At 45.7% G+C, this 17,322-nt stretch overlaps 1 protein-coding gene across 1 annotated transcript in view; it reads left to right on the forward strand.

Annotated features, from left to right (window-relative positions):
- Positions 1–17,322, forward strand: part of LOC119436680 (protein qui-1-like) — a 556,193-nt gene that overhangs the window by 481,075 nt on the left and 57,796 nt on the right. Inside the window, exons 13-17 of the mRNA XM_037703643.2 lie at positions 2,274–2,449; positions 5,335–5,434; positions 6,362–6,477; positions 7,931–8,048; positions 14,818–15,081. Coding sequence (XP_037559571.2) covers positions 2,274–2,449; positions 5,335–5,434; positions 6,362–6,477; positions 7,931–8,048; positions 14,818–15,081 — 774 coding nt within the window. The remainder of the gene's footprint in view (positions 1–2,273; positions 2,450–5,334; positions 5,435–6,361; positions 6,478–7,930; positions 8,049–14,817; positions 15,082–17,322) is intronic.

Below are 17,322 nucleotides of genomic sequence, written 5' to 3' on the forward strand. Positions count from 1 at the left end.
GGCTCACCCCAGTACGCTTTCACTCGCACACACATCGTACGGCGCGCGGCGACAATTTTATCGCCGTTGGACTTTATACGGAACCTCACGGCGAAGGCGACGACGGCAGAAATGCGCTTGGAGTGTCCATATAATTGCTATCGCATTAAAGGAAATTATGACTCGCCTCGCGAAAGTTCAGCAAGTAGCAAGTTCAGATCTATCTTCCACACGGTGGAGCATGCGTACGTGCTCTTGCGCACCATTCACCATTTCAGGTGCACGTTGACCAACTTGCAATGGCATTCTTGCATGGCGCAGATACTACGCGCCTCGGTGACGCCTCTGATTTCGCTGCGGTGAGGTACTGTAGCGCGCCACCTAGAATGCACTCGGCGAATGACGGTAGTTGTCCCCACGATTTCTCTGGATGCGTACGTCTGCGTCTTTTTTTCCGTCCTTGTCTTTCTTGTATTTTCAGCCGCATCGCATACAAGATGCTTCAGACAAGATGACACGAACGAGTGCAGTTGAAAATTATAGCTTGCTATCGCGAGTAAAAAAAGCTCGCGTGATTAGCTATCACCCAGACAACCGCGCTTCGTGGTGCCGCGTGCGGAATCAGGTAAATTGAACGAACAATTTGACGCCAGTTACTTCGGCTTACATAGTCATTTTGAAATGTAGAAAGTTGTAACTATACTTTTATGACAATTCCCTTCACTTGTCTAGTATAAGCATATACCCTAAAGTTTCTAACTCATACATTAGTTTAATTAGCGAATTGAGGGCATTGTTTTTGTTTTGTTTTTTCATGCAAATGACGTCCGCCTGGGCAGATAAATAATCAGTAGTGAAGTAATTCGAGTGAATTTTGTAGGCATTCTTTTCTTTTAAGTGTTCAAATTAAAACACACTATACATCCTATTTAAAAATTATTGCCATAGAAAGCTCCCTGAACGGCCCTGTACGACTCCTAGTGATAACCAAAATTACCGGCGGTGCCCGGTGAGGGGCCATTTAAAATTACTGCACAACCTGAATGTGTCAAGAGGGATCTACACACTCTCTCGCCGACTTGCTTCCTCTTCGCTCTCTCCTTCCTTCCCGCATCATTTCGTACCCGTCACGATGACTCAGTGGCGTTTTGCGGCCGAGTGCGAGGTCGTCCATTCTACTCCGGCCCACAGCGGTTGTATCCTGGTGGATGCAGTCCTTGGAAGCAACCAACTATACCAATTTAAATCATACCAATGCAACTATACTGACGCAAACCACTATGCCAGCTTCCTAGATGCCGCAAGGCGTGCACACTCTGAATGTTTTCTACTGAAGATAGGCTGAGTCTACCACAGCAAGCTAGATTTCGCAGATGAAAAAAAAAATTCATTGAAACCCATGCTTTCAAACCCCATATTAAAATGTATGAGCTATCGACCTACCTTCTTGACGTCACGCCTCAAAACACTCAGTCCTTTCCCTCTGTCTCAGAGGTGCTGGCAAGATTTGACCATTAGGGCGCTTCTATGCTGTTTGTTTTTTCTTGCCCATCTTCCTTTAAAGAAATGTGTCGTTCCGTTCAAATAAACCTGCCGGCTGCGCTTTTCATATTCAATGAGAAGCTTGTGGACATCCGGACGCAGAAGAGACGTCGGGAGGTTACCAAGTAACTAAACGCAGGATATATGGCAAAGAGGGGGGCTGGAAGTTACTGATAAATGAACGACAAATGTGTGCGTGCGTGCGTGTGTGTGTGTGCGTGTGCGTGTGCGTGTGTGTGCGTGTGTGTGTGTGTGTGTGTGTGTGTGTGTGTGTGTGTGTGTGTGTGTGTGTGTGTGTGTGTGTGTGTGTGTGTGTGTGTGTGTGTGTGTGTGTGTGTGTGTGTGTGTGTGTGTGTGTGTTGTGTGTGTGTGTGTGTGTGTGTGTGTGTTGTGTGTGTGTGTGTGTGTGTGTGCGTGCGCGCGCGCGCGCTTCGGGATAGGAGGAAAGGATAGAGTTCATGAAGGCGCACTCCCACTGCAAGATGTCTGCACTGCTCGCTGTCTCTTAATGCCCCAACTTTGTTGAAGCCAATTCACCTCATCCCTTCTAACGTATTTATTAACGCTGCTGTGCAGTTTGAGGAGTGAACACGATGTGGCATAGGCCGCGCAGAATAATGTCGGGCCCGGCCAGTTCTGGTTAACGGATTCGCGACGTTGTGTCACTCTTTTCCAATGATCAGTGCCAATAATTCACACGTTAAAATTAGATGACGCTCTGGCATACCCCTGACATGGCCGTGTGTGTGCAGGCGTGCTGCTGAAGGAGTCGTACGTAGACTGCCGGTCATACCTGCAGTGGAGCCACCGCTGCATCGGTACCTGCGTACGCCAGCGATACCTGTCCGACCGGGCTGAGGCAGTCGCTTGCCACGCTGAACTCGCCAACGCCTTTCACCTCGGCTTCCTCATGCAGAAGGAGGAGAAGGTGCGTAGTACTTGGGTGCCATGCGCTCATCGCTACGCCGTTTCAGCTCCGAGAGGCCCGCACGGCAACAAGACTCGTGGTGGGAGAGACGCGAATGTGACTTGGGATGTCGCCGCCATGTTACATGTATACCTGCTCTATATAGAAGTTGCAGTTTTAATCTTATTCGGTACAGGAAAGAAGAAAAAATACACAATTACACTAAAACCCACTTTCATTTTTTTCTCTCAGAAAGTTCCTCTAGATACACATTCATCAGTCGCGGTCACAATTACTACGTTGTGATCTATGGTGGTCGGCCATTCAATAGCACGGTCCTCTCTTATGTCTCACGTCGCTACATAATAGCAACGCCTTGTCATAACCCTCACAAACTGCCAGTTGGGACGAAAATAGCCTTGGTGAAGAAGAGAAGCATGGTATTGCCGCATGTTGTGCCCGTTAATGCTTTCATAATTAACCGTATATTACAGCGCCAAAAATTGAAGTTTAGACGTCTGTAGAAACGTCAATCTTGCAAAACGCAATGGGCTCTTCTATAGGAGCACCATGCACAAGATAATGTTTGCACTATAGACTTTGCTGTATCACATAGTCGCTGTATCTATAGTCGCTGTATCATCGCCTCACTTTTCACAAATGTTCTCAAAACTACCGCCAAATTTATTCGCGTTTCCATTGTACCTGCTTTAATCGTCTACTTAGTGCATCATCATCATCATCATCAGCCTAGATTTATGTCCACTGCAGGACGAAGGCCTCTCCCTGCGATCTCTAATTAACCCTGTCTTGCGCTAGCTGATTCGAACTTGCGCCTGCAAATTTCCCAACTTCATCACCCCCCCCCCCTAGTTTTCTGCCGTCCTCGACTGCGCTTCCCTTCTCTTGATATACATTCTGTGACTCTAATGGTCCACTGGTTATCCATCCTATGCATTACATGGCCTGCCCAGCTCCATTTTTTCCGCTTAATGTCAACTAGAATGTCGGCTATCCCCGTTTGTTCTCTGACCCACACCGCTCTCTTCCTATCTCTTACCGTTGGGCCTAATATTTTTCGTTCCATCGCTCTTTGTGCGGTCCTTAATATGTGCTCGAGCTTCTTTGTTAACCTCCAAGTTTATGCCCCATATGTTAGCACTGGTAGAATGCAATGATTGTACACTTTTCAACGATAGTGGTAAGCTCCCAGTCAGGATTTGGCAATGACTGCCGTATGCACTCCAACCCAAGTTTGTTCTTCTGTATATTTTCTTCTCATAATTAGCGTCCCCTGCGAGTAATTGACCTAGATAAACGTACTCCTTTACAGACTCTAGCGGCTGCCTGGCGATCCTGAATTCTTGTATCCTTGCCAGGCTATTGAGTATTATTTTTGTCTTCTGCATATTGATCTTCAACCCCACTCGGTTAAGTCTGTTCAACCGGACTTTCTCGGTTAAGATCATCAGTCATTTGCTGTAATTCGTCCCCAGTGTTGCTGAATAGGACAATGTCATCTGCAAACAGAAGGTTGCTGATATATTCGCCGTTGATCCTCACTCCTAAGCCTTCCCAGTGTACGAGCTTGAATACTTCTTCTAAGCATGCAATGAATAGCATTGGAGAGATTGAGTCTCCTTGCCTGACCCCTTTCTTGATAGGTATCTTTCTAGGTTTCTGGTGGAGAACCAAGGTTGCTGTGCAATCCTTGTAGATGTTTGTCAATATATTCACGTATGCCTCCTGTACTCCTTGATTCCGCAATGCCTCTATGACTACTGGTATCTCTACTAAATCAAATCCTTTTTCATAATCTATGAAAGCTATATAGAGAGGTTGATTGTCCTCTGCAGATTTCTCTATTACCTGATTGATGACATGGATATGATCTATTGTAGAATATCCCTTCCTGAAGCCAGCCTGTTCTCTTGGGTGGCTGAAGTCAAATGTTGCCCTGATTCTATTGGAAACTATCTTGGTGAATATTTTATACAATACTGAAAGCAAGCTAATGGCTCTATAATTCTTCCATTCTTTAACGTCTCCCTTCTCATGGATGAGTATAATGTTGGCGTTCTTCCAGCTTTCTGGTACACTTGAAGTCCTGAGGCATTGCGTATAAAGGGCCGCAGCTTTTCAAGCATGATATCTCCTCCATCTTTGATTAAATCGACTGTTAATCCATCTTCTCCAGCAGCTTTTCCCCTGGTCATGTCTTTCAAGTATCCTTCTAACTTCATCGCTAGTTATAAAAGGAGCCTCTGTATCCTGCTCATCACTACTCCGAATGAAAGTAGCTTGGCTGCTCTGGGTCACTGTATAGGTCAGTATAGAATTCTTCCGCTGCTTTTACTATGTCATCGAAATTGCTGATGACATTACCCTGCTTATCTTTCAGTGCATACATTTTGCCTTGTCCTATGCCAAGTTTTCTTCTCATTGATTTCATGCTGCGTCCATACTTTACTGCTTCCTCAATCTTTTCCATGTTATAATTTCGGATATCCCTTACTTTCTCCTTGTTAATCAGTTTCGACAGTTCAGCGAATTCTATCTGATCTCTCGAGTTTGACATTTTCATGTTTTGGCGTTTCTTTATTAGGTCCTTTGTTACTTGGGAGAGCTTACCTACTGATTGTCCTTGGTGCCTTACCTCCCACTTCAATTGCGTTGGATATTGTCATTCGCCGATGGTTAGAAAAATACCGCCGGAACAGGGCATCTAAGATTTCCTACGGTCTTTCTGTTTGACGGGTCACTGTAGTATCACTTGTTTAGGGAAGTGAAGTTGATTACAGGTTCCCTTCTGGGTAGTACACGAACACTGCTTTCTACCACTTGTTAACCATTCCAACGCCACTCTGAACCACATATAATGAGCATGTGTCCCGTATTTCTCTTAGGGACCGGCATTTGATGATTCAAGCAAATCAAAGAGGAAAGAAGACTGGTCCGATCTTCTCCGAGAAGTAGACGAGCTTTGGCAGCACCTTTTTCATAGTGGTAAGCTAATTTTATCTGAAGAATAGTTATGAAATCATGCAGATGTTCTTTTCTATTATTCATTATTAATCACACCAACCCCCGGTATGTCTGCGAAGTAGATTCATGAAATGCAAACGTTTAAGTAGGGTTTAATCATCTTTTGGCAAATTAATCGAAAGTAAAATCTTTATCGAGCATGCTAAGGTTGAAGGCTGGGCGTGTTGGTATAGCATAGTAGATGATGGACTGCGCAAGATTTTGACGGGACACACAGAAGAGAAACACACACACACAATGGACCGCAATGTCATGTCGAGGGCATGGCATTTTAGTATGGCAATTATTGGCACTGAGCATTGGAACAGAGTGACACAACGTCGCGAGTCCGTTAAAAAGGACTGGCCGGACCCAACATCATTCTGCGCAGCCTAGGCATCGTGTTCACCTCTCAAACTGCACAGCAGCATTAATAAATACGTTAGAATGAATTAGTTGACTTGGAATTGGGGTCGACACAGATGCAGAAAGATCAACAAAGTTTGGGGCATTAAGGGACAACGAGCAGTGCAGACGAGCTGCAGTGGGATTGCGCCTTCAATGTGTGTTCCGTTGTGTGTGCTTCTCTTCTGCGTGTTCGAACCGTCAAATTGTTGCGCAATCCAACATCTAATATATTCTATCTAGCAGAATGAATGTCTGTGAACCGCGAGATCTTATTTTTAGCTTGACTGAATTGCCACACCTAACGGTAAGACAAACGTGTTGCCTACAATGACGCGTAGTTCCAACCAAGCTCGCACTATTAACTCCCGCTATACTATGGCAACAAGCGCCGTTATTCTTCGCCACTATATATGGCTGCAAGCTCGTTAGGCTCCTGTGCTTTATTACATTTTTTTTTCAAAAATACCTTTTATTCTACCACTTATTTCTCTTTCCTTACAGGGGATTTTAAGCGGCTCAATCAAGATGCAGTATGTAATTTTGAATTTCTACTTTCGGCCATTAGAGGAGCTTCCATCAGCTACGTGAAAAGTGTCTTGGAAATCGTTCGCGCACAAGTAAGTATCCGCTTTGCTACTCTTTTTCTCTTTCTCTTCCATGTTGTACATGTGCTGGACCACGTCCTGCTGTGTGGACTCGAAGCGTAAACATTTCCAAAGCTCGGAAAGCATGCACATATCCTTGGGTGGGCTAGCAATACCCGTAGATGGTAACGAGTTGACTGCCTAAAGCAGAGCATGTGTTTGCCCTCTTGTACGTCGCTTAACAATCAAGTGAGTGGATACAACAATGGTTTTATTGGCGTGCACCATGGGGCTTCGCTCACTCTTTCACTCGGTACTAATTTTCTTTGCCAGTATCATATCGCAGGCGTGGCCTCGGGATTGGGTGCCCACCCCGGCTGCGGCGAATCGTGGGTTTGAAACCCACTGCCACCGGTTGCCCGTTAGTAAAGGCGGGTGCAGGAATTCCCTGGCCCGGCAATCGAATTTTCTCAGGGGTGTAACGTTTAGGCAAAGTGCCAGCGCCATGAAATTTTCCGCCCCCATCCTTTGGACATAGCCAAACGTTTTGTTTTTTTTCGTTTTTTTTTTCGAATTTCTCTTTTTTTTTCAGGTTTCTCTGCCCTCGCAGGCTTTCAACGCGAATTTGCATGTTGCGGTCTCCTTTTCAAAACAGCGGACCCCTAATCGGGTCACTTACATAAACAACCAGCTACCAAGTGTGTAACGCTGACAGCGCATTCAGCGGATATTTACCAAGTGTCCAACAACGGCGGAGGTTACTGCGGGTATATGTGGTAGGCACGCAAGAAATATATATATATATATATATATATATATATATATATATATATATATATAGGAACGAGAAGAAAGGGAACCGAGGAACTCGATTTTTATTAATCATATCATCAGGCTTCTTATGAGATATATATATATATATATATATATATATATATATATCATCTACGATATGTAGCCTCTCACACTTCAGCTTGCGTCTCTGACCTCTGTAACGCACTCTGGCCGCCCATTTTCTCGAATTGCTACTCAACATTCATAATCGTAATGTTCAAGCGAAAGCTAACAACGTCATTTGCGGCATTCGCGTTCAGGGCAAAGTTTTTGAACGCTTCAGGGTGGGTCGCATAAACAACATCACGAACGTGTCGAGTAGAGGGGAATTGGAGGGCGTTTGCACCAGAGATAAAGCCCCGTTGCACTGACGTGTCCTTATGGAATCAAATGTGCACTATGCGTTCGCCGTGTTGCGGCAATTTGTCTTAATCACTTTAGAAATCATTGCGACTAACTTAATCCTATGTGTTATGTTTAATTCCACTGCATACTTGCCTGTTCCTTGAAGACCAATGTTGTAGATACACCCCTCCCCCCCCCCCTTTTCAGTGTGTATATTTTTCCTGCATGAGGCAAATAAAATTGAATGAATGAAATGCATAAAAAAATAATAATAATAGTTATATTTTACGTCCCGCTCTTCCAACAGCTCCTGGACTGGGAAATCGAGCTTCTGTACAATATGACCAAGCAGTCCGTCGACGTGTTGAGCCAAGACCCGCAACAGCTAGCCACCGAAATCTTAAACTGGCTGCGAACATACGCTGGTACGTTTATTCCGTAGATTGTGCTTTTGTTTCCGACACCGCGATTTGATTTTCAGGGCAGCGAAGAGGCATGAGGGCATCTTTTGACTTATCTTGCATCGTTCAACTTATACATGATCATTTAGAAAATGATCATGTAAAAGGCCCCTAATGCCAGTGTGTGGCTGAACAGTGATTTCTACTTTCAATGATGTGAAAGTTGTGTCTTGTAATATGCGCCGTGACTTTCCGACGACGGGCGGCAGCTGAACGCCACCGTGCTCAATTCTTGAAAAGTGCCTGTGCTAAGGCTCAGTGCAGGATTACCGAAAGCGCTGCCGAGACAGCTTAAAATATAAACTCAATTCATATAGCGCATACAGCGTGTTTTTTTTTTTTTTTTGCTTTTTGAGTAACGTATGCCCAAATAATTTCAATTTACACTCCAAAATTGAATCACCAGGCGAATTCGCAAAACTTCGTATGCGATGTTGTGCCATTGGCCGCCGCTTTCGTTAATGGTTCGGCGTCAGTATTGGCTGCAATTTGCTCTTACGAACCATTCTAGCTTCTTGTGAATACGCGGGTCCAGAGACCTTCGACGCATGCGCTTTATAAGTGGTGCCACCCGTCGTAGTTTATCCGGAAAATAAGCCGGGCCCGTATTCGCTGAGCAGTTCGTACGCAAGGGCCGTTCGTAAGAACAGACCACACGCTGGTCAATCAGGACAGAAATGATCATATAGTCCCAGACATGTGGTTAATGGGAAGCAGTTTTTACGAACGAAAACTGAACGAATTCAACTCCCGATTCTTTCTACATACCTCCAACAAATTTGCCCGCGTTAAGTCCAACGTACCTCAGCATGAAACGCTCCAAATCAACCAGGCACGTCGTACATGCTTCCAATTAACCCCACAATGCCCAAACACCATTCTACATCGGGAAAAATGTGAACAACTTGTGCGGCTTTATTTCAGCTCATCGAGAGTGCATTCGGAGAAAATAACAATGAAATGCTTCTTGAGAGAGAGAGTGTGAACTTTATTGAGGCCCAGCAGTTGAGTCGGCTGGGCCTAGGCCTCCCACGATGGGACGTCGAGGTCTTGCCTCTTTCCTGAGTAAAATTATTTTTGTAGTAAATAATTAATTAAATAATGAGTAATTGGATTGCCAAACTATCCAAAAGTGGGAGGAAAACTCGTTTCAGCATATCAAACACGCTGCCGTGGGCTTCGTTTTAAGGTTTGGGTGCGTCAATCGCAATTTTGAGGTATCAAACTCAGCGTAGCATGAATAATACATTGGCCTCTGCGGGGTTAATTAACTATCGGGTCCTTCTAACGTACTTCTAATAAATTATTTTGGAGGATACATCGGACGTGCCTTTAGCCACAGCCGTTTCGCGCGTAAAAGTTTCCAAACTACGCATACGTAAACAAACCTCTTGTACATTTCAAAGGCAGAGTTACGTCGCATGTCACGTTGGCGCAGGCGCTCTCATGCACTTGTTCTCGGTGGATGCGATGCTGCTAACGTTACTTCAGGATTTTTTTTTCTCTTCATTGTTTGTACTCCACACAAAATAAGTAATAATGTACCAATATTTTTTTCCCTGGCTCTCGCCAAATCGCACTAGGAGGCTCGCGTGGGCTTCTCCGTTTTTATGGCTGCAACGTGCCGGTATCACCTCCTCCAACGGAAGGTGCTGGTGCTGCCCTGTTAGGGCACATAAAAGTCGAGCTCAAGAATAAAGTGAGCGCATGTTCACTTTCCTTTCCTTTTCTTTGCCTATTCTTTGAACATTCGTTTTGTTTTTGTTCTCACGGGCTCGCTTTTTTTTTTTTTTTTGCAGACGCTTTCAGACTGTATAAGATAGATAATATTTCAGTTTACGAAAGCAGGCCCTTAACAGGAGCGACTGACAGCAGTCAAGAACAGCTGGCGTTTTATGGTAGCTGGACGCTTAGTGATGACGTGCGCACGGTGGAGGTGCCAATGTTCTCACTTTCTATGCGTACCTTCTTTGTCCTTGAAAAAAAATGAAAAGGAGAAAGTTATGGAACTGAATGACCGGTCCACTTTTTAAACCCTACCACCACACATTTCTCATCCGTTCTTTTTTTTTTTCTGTCTCTCGCTAACTGGCTGCATCTGAAGTATGCGGCCATTCATCGCCTTCTAATCGGAGCGACGAGAGAAAATCGGAGTGGCATTTAAATTAGACTCCCAGCTGCCGTTTTACCTTTTCCAGTGGTCGTTGCTTGATCCACCTCTTTTTGTTGCTTCTGCCAAGTGATAGGTGACGTGCAAGTGTTAAAAAAAAAGGAAGCGCCAGCCGCAACAATTGATAGCGTCTTCCGAAATATTTGAAACAGAGGACTAATCCGTCACGAAACAAAGAAGAAAAATGCCATCGTACGGCAAAAAAAAAAAATAAGTCCTTTTTCTAATCTGTATGTGAAAGTAGACGGCGCTATGCAGAGATCGGTATTTTGTATTCTTCGTTTCTTTCGGCACGCGATTCTTTCACTGAGAACTATTATTCTCTCGTCGCCTCCCTGCATTGCCTTCTTCTTCTTATGGTTCACCTCTGCACATGTTCTGTCGTTTTCTTTACCATTTATCACCGCCGTTCACCGTTCGGCGAGCCAAAAGGCAAAAGAATATGTGAGAGTATGCCGATGTTATTAAATATGCGCCCCCCCCCCTCCGAAAATTTACATCGCACGGTGAGAGAAGTGCTATCTTAAGACAAAGAAACGTCGTAATTACTCATCCTGGTGGCACTTTACTTTCTAAGTTTAGGGGCAACTTCGAGTTATCCATGTATTTGGAGGTAGGTTTTAAGCATTAATTTTAGTACGTGTCTGCTACCGAATGAAATCTCAAATATTTCGCGTGCCCGAACGCGTTTTATATCCATCGCAAAAAAAAAAGCAGAAGAAAAAAACGTGCGACTGACCCGTGCCGCAAATATATTGTTTTGCTTTGAGCCCTGTTCATTTCCTTCCCGCCCAACAGGGGAGGGGCTCAGTGAGCAGTTCGGTATAGTGAAAACAAATTTCTAAAAAGCGTTGCGAAATTTAGAGCATGTCTAGGGCAAGATATATCTGCTGAGATGTTGTTGAGAGACGTGAACGTGATTTAGTGCAATCAGCACTTTTGTAATGCTTCTCGTTCTCCATCGTCTTTACCGCCTCTGTCTTATTGTATATATATATATATATATATATATATATATATATATATATATATATATTGTTCTCTTCTGTTTCCACTTCTCCACCGTAGACGAAGCCGGAGTAATTTTCTCTGCCAGTCCTGTGTTTGTCTGAAACTGTTCACAGCACTACTATCTATTCTGTGGCGCTGCCTTCTTTACAGGAGGAACAAAAGCTGGAATGGTTTTGTTCGCATGACGCGCGCGGCACGAAGAAAGCAACGGCTGCGCATGAAACGCGTGGGATAAAAAAAATCACTCTGAAAGAGAGGAACAGCCCCAGCTGGAAGCTCGGGAGCATCGCAGGAGCACATCATTCAGTGAACTGCGAGCAGACGCGCCAACACGTTAAGAGTCGCACGGTATCAGGACGCTTGCCTAACAATTGTAATTTAGCATTGATGTCGTGGACGATTATCTGCGGACTCGGATTATGAAGTTATCTCCTGAAGAGTACATTTTTCTGCCCATTGCTAGCAGAGAATTACGAACGTTTTCGATTTCTTTAGGTCGGATGACTATTCAGTATGTTAACCATTACAAAGGAATGATTATGTACTGGGCGCTTGGTGCATCGATGACTCAGGAATGAATAGCGCAAGATACGGGACAAAGATTAGTCAGATACGCACAGCGCTGACTTCCAACCGTTGTTCATTGCCTATTCACAGTGATATATGCAGGCAGGAAGCGCGCACAAATTTAAAGGATATCGACATTGTCGTTGGTTGCGCTGTCACATGGTCAAAAAACAACGAAGTTCAGTGCCGTGCAATGAAATTGAAGGTACACTTCCACATAAGTCACTGTTTTGGCTAATGTGGCGGGCTCCACAAATTTCACGAGCACGCGGCTCACGGTGTGAACCGAAAAATGTGCATTTGCTAAACGTAGGTTCACAGACACATTTTTACAGCATTTCGTGTCAGCGCGTGCGTACGTTCTCTAATTGTCCTTAACGCATGAGAGACTGCTGTCCTCACATACTCTCATGAGCACAAACTGTCATAATGCAGTCTGTCAGTCAAGCCCCTCGATCGCAGCGCTGCCGTAAAGTGTGCGACGGAGGAGCAACAAGTGAATCCGGCAGTGTGACGTATGGTGTACCCGAAGGCAATGTTTTATCGACGATTCTTTTTAACTTCATTCTTGCAGCACTTCCAAGTCGTTTGCCTTAGGACTAAGACTTCCCAATGGGCATAACTGTATGGTGATCATATTGGTGAGTGGATCAGCGGCCCCTCGCACCTTGGTCCGCGCCTTCGTGCGAGCTTGTATAGAAAGCTGTGAATGCGACTTCAGAGCACTTGGGTGAGTTCGCCTGCAGATTGCGCCTGCTAAGTCGGCTGCGATTGCGTAACATGACATACAATGCGCTCGTCCAACCATGAGCTCATTGTATCTTTCTATACATCAACGTATTGGATGCAACAACACCGTTGCATTGGCGCAATTATCCGGGATTGCATTTCTAGGCGACCTGCCATTAAACGTGTACGGCGCAAATTGCAATCCCTCTTGAAGTATATGGCCGCCTTGAGAGCAAGGAGTGCTGATAGCGAACAGACAACAACGCTGCAGGTTTATCAATCATCTGTGCTCTCTGGTGTGATGTATGTGTTGTCAGTCCTAAATGTGCCGCCTTGCTTGATGGACCTGCTGGAAGGTGACCATCGCGTTGGCGTCCTATTCATACTTGGTGAGGAGCAATCTGTTCCTATACTTACTGAAGCACATCAGTTGTCTCTGAGCCTGCAAGCAGAAGAGAGCTCTACATCATATCGAGCGTCTGCATAGTGCGTCAGATGGTACAACATTCCTTAATCAGCGGATTCACTGACCGCTCTCTCACATGGAAAAAATTGTGGCGTTGTTAACACCCACTGATTGCAGTTCTGAAGATGCTGGTTCAGTTATACCTCTGAAAGATTCCGACAAATGCGTATTCCGCGTTTATCTCTCAATTCCTGAAATACACACAGTCTAAACTGCCTGTTCCGGCACTATTATAATCGGCCCAGTCACACTTGTTCGAAACATTTTGAGATTATCTTCAAGCGGTTTGCATTCAGGCGCATCTCTACAAAACGACGCTCAAGTCACCTCAGTAACTTTCTTCGACCCTTAAACTGAAATCCGAAGGGTGTTTCAGGTACCGCATTCCGCCTCATCAACTGCGGGGCTGACAGCGATTGATGTTGCACTAAAATATATGAAAGAGGAGTTAAAACGCATCGAAGATTGTCATCCTTACTGACTCCAGCGCTGTCCTTAACAGACTACAGAAAACTGACGCTGATGGGCCGCTTTTGCGTATCCTTACTTCCTCTGCCAGAAAACTTCAATTTCTCGGGGCATCCCTCGCAGGCCAGCGGATACCTTCGTACATATATCTATAGCCTGAGATGAAGCGGCTAACCGACTGGCTTCCAATTATGCTCACAATGACTGAGACTGCACACAAATTTTGTTTCAGCTCGATGTCACTCGTCTGCTGACTCTTCGCTGCCTCATGTATATACATGAGGCAGCGGCTCACACCCCTGCCAGCGTGGTCCAAATGAATCGTTTTATCTCCGTGATCGCGGTCAAGGCTTGCCTCGTCGTGCTTAGAGCACTACTACTCAAGCTGTGCCCAAATGTGTGAACGTTTACACCGACGAGGACATGTGGACAGTCCGTCTTGTGGTTCCTCTGAGACACTTGATATTGGAGTGGCCCACTTTTCCTTCACAGCGCACGTCGCTACTGTGGGACTACAGTATTCTTCGACGAACGGCCCTCGATGAATGTCTATTTGCCAAGAGGTTTACACTGGCTAACCTCCTTGTCTTTCCTTTCTTTCTCTCTCTCTCTCTCTTGCCGAGAGGTTCTGCGTCTTGACGCTATCAGGCTTACCGCACCCTCCTTACTTTTCTCAAAGAAAATTGACGTTGCTTCTCGTGTTTCTAGAGCATTTTTTTGCCTGTGACAAGACATTGGACTTTATTGTTCTTCTTTTTAGTAATATTTTGTAATTACTGTGAGTGATTTTCTATGTTCTGCTCCTACGGCCATGTTCTATCCTTTGTCGTTGTGTTACTCTTTGTCTTTGGGATCAGTCATTTTGTTCTTCCATTTTTCCTTCCCTTCTTCCCATATTCAGTTTTTATTTTACTACCCTCTCCTTCACTAAGAGTTCACTAAGAGCAGGTGGGCGTTGTGCCCCTTCCGGTGGCAGCTGTCAGCCTGCTCCCCACCTATTTTTCCTCTCTGTCAATTGTATGTTTCGTTGAAGGAAATAATAATAATAATAATAATAATAATAATAATAATAATAATAATAATAATAATAATAATAATAATAATAATAATAATTAATGGATCGGCCAGTTTGGCCAACCTAGCAGCGCCCACAGGTAAAATGTGCTGCGATGCCTTAGAAGCATCAGCACTCAGTGATTTGTGCAAAGCACCGCTAAAGTATTGAACAAAGAAAGTCTCGGTGTGATCGCTGTAGTGCACCCAGCAGCCTCGACGAAAGCACCGGGTGGTCTTGACAGCTGCGGCCGCTATCTCTCCCGCAGACGGCAACTCCAAGGTGCTCGGGGACCTGGTGAGCCAGGCGAGCAGCTGGTGTAGCCAAGCCAAGACGCCGCTACTGGTGCCGGTGACGTCGTGGCTGAGCCTAGCACTGCCGCCGCAGGTGCTCTCGCTAACGTTGCCTGCGCCCATCCGCCAGCTCGTGGCCGCACCGGACTCGCAGCATGTGTTCTGCACCACCGAGGCTGACGACAAGCTCGTCGCCGTCTACCACCTCACCTCCAAGAAGCTCGTGAGACACATGGCCGGTGCGTGATCTCGTCTTTCTTGGCATTTTTGCAGAGCTTTTTCTTCAGCTCTCCCACAACGTTTGATAACGTTCGGCTCTCAGCCATTCGCCAGGCAATGTAGCGTATGTAAACGCTGGTGAGGAAAGCCCTATCAAGTCAAATAATCTCTCTCTCCACAGTTTAAGCGACCAAAAAGACAAGGTATGTTGTGGTTGCTTGATATTTTTATGTATGTGTATGTGTGTTTATGTATGCGTATTTTATGTTCCTCCGCACCCACCGAAAAGGTGGGTGCGGAGAAAAGGCCTGGCAATCAACGCGCGGCGCGCCTGGGCCTCCTCTCTGGCTTGTGCGAGCCGGCGCGGTGCTGCGAAATGATTTGGTTTTACCAACTTCTCTGATGAGTTTGTGATATCAGTTCATAATAGGTAATCTGGGAACCACTGGGTGCCGCAGTAATTTCAGTATGCGGAAATTTATCTTGACTACGCAAACATGCCTCGTGCATAACCAGCCCCTGTATGTGTTTTGTTAACTGTTTTCGCTGCACTGGCTGCATCGGTTTCCACTCAACGAAGTGCAGCGGCGTCTGTGGACTGCCAGAGTGAATTGGAAAATATTTTCTCTATCTGATCGCTTGCCGTGGAAACTGAAACATGAGAGTGCTCGTGTACGGCCAACCGAATGCAAGCCCGAAACATCTAAGCTCCAATCGTTAGAATACTTGCGTCGCCTACCGGCGTTAAAAAATTACATTCTGGGGTTTTACGTGCCAAAACCACGACCTGATTATGAGGCACGCCGTAATGGGTGACTCCGGATTAATTTTTGTTGATTAATTTGTTTCCCAACAGGCACTGCGATAGGAGAGGAAAAGGGGCATTAAGCACCACTTCGCAAAATTGGGGTGCTCGAGGCACTGCCATCGTCGCCTGCTTCGTTCACTTCCTGAAGCTCCCTTTAACCCTGCAAAGCCCAAAGATCATTCCACGTGAGAAACAATTAACTGAAATAATAAATAATTAATTTGGGGTTTTACGTACCAAAGCCACGATGTAATTATGAGGCACACTGCAGTGGGAGACTCCGAATTAATTTCTACCTCCTGGGGTTCTTTAAAATGCGCTCAAAGCACAGTACATGAGCGTTTTTGCATTTCGCCCTAATCGAAATGCAGCCGCTGCGGCCAGGATTCGATCCTGCGACCGCGTGCTTAGCAGCGCAACGCCAAATACACTAAGCAACCACGGCGGGTACCACCAGCATCGTCCTCACGCATTTCAAGCCTAATATCGTATGTCTTCATTAGCCTCCTTATGAGGCCGATGGCGTCACTCAAAACAGCGATCACTCTGGTTGGTAGGCAAACATGATACGTATGTCTTGTGCTTCGGCATTGCGTAATATCCAACAAGAAATCGCGTGAACATGTAATGGCCATTTGTGAGGGGCTCAATTTCCGCAAGACAGGTGAGTGCGCCGTCGAGGACGGGCCCAACAAGACCGATAAAAAAAGAGGAAAGAAAAGAAGAAAATATGGGTTTCATCTCTTTGCGGGTTGTACAGTGTAAATTACGCTTGTCTATAGGGGTAAATCGGCCGATTTCATCGCCATCCTTCGCGGGAAAAAAAACGGACTAACGCCTCAATAAGACGACGCATCTTGATGTCGTCTGATCGGTCTATACGCTATAGAACAAACGGATCTATAAACCAGCACTTACCGCTAAGTAGCTGCTACAGATGATAGATAGATAAACTTTAATGCAAATATAGTTTTGTCTTGCCCCAATGGGGCATCGCTAATGGTCGGGGCCCCTAGTCCAGGGCTCCGCTGGCTCTTGCCATCTTCTCTGCTCTCTGGATGAGCTTGAGCTGGTCGTCGAGGGCCGAGCTGGACAGCAGTGCCTCCCATTGCTCCCTCGTGGTGTTCGTGTCGTGGTGTTCTATGTTGTGTAGCGTGCACTCCCACGTAATGTGGCATAGGGTTGGTGTGGCCCCACACCACGGGCATTCGTCCCTGTAGGCTGTGGGGTGCATGCGATGTAATATGTGTAGGTTCGTGTAAGTGCCTGTCTGGAGCCTACGCCAGGCAGCGCCATCCTCCGTCTTTAGTATTCGATGGGGTGGGGGATATCGCAAGCGACTGCCTCTGTGGTAGTTCAGGATTGCTGAATATTCGGGGTCAACTGGGTCAGGGTCATCTGCAGTCGGCGTGATGAGTGCTCGGTTATGTGCAAATTCTCGAGCTGCTCTGTC

This window comes from Dermacentor silvarum, chromosome 1, assembly GCF_013339745.2.
Source record: "Dermacentor silvarum isolate Dsil-2018 chromosome 1, BIME_Dsil_1.4, whole genome shotgun sequence".
Taxonomy (NCBI): Eukaryota; Metazoa; Arthropoda; class Arachnida; order Ixodida; family Ixodidae; genus Dermacentor; species Dermacentor silvarum.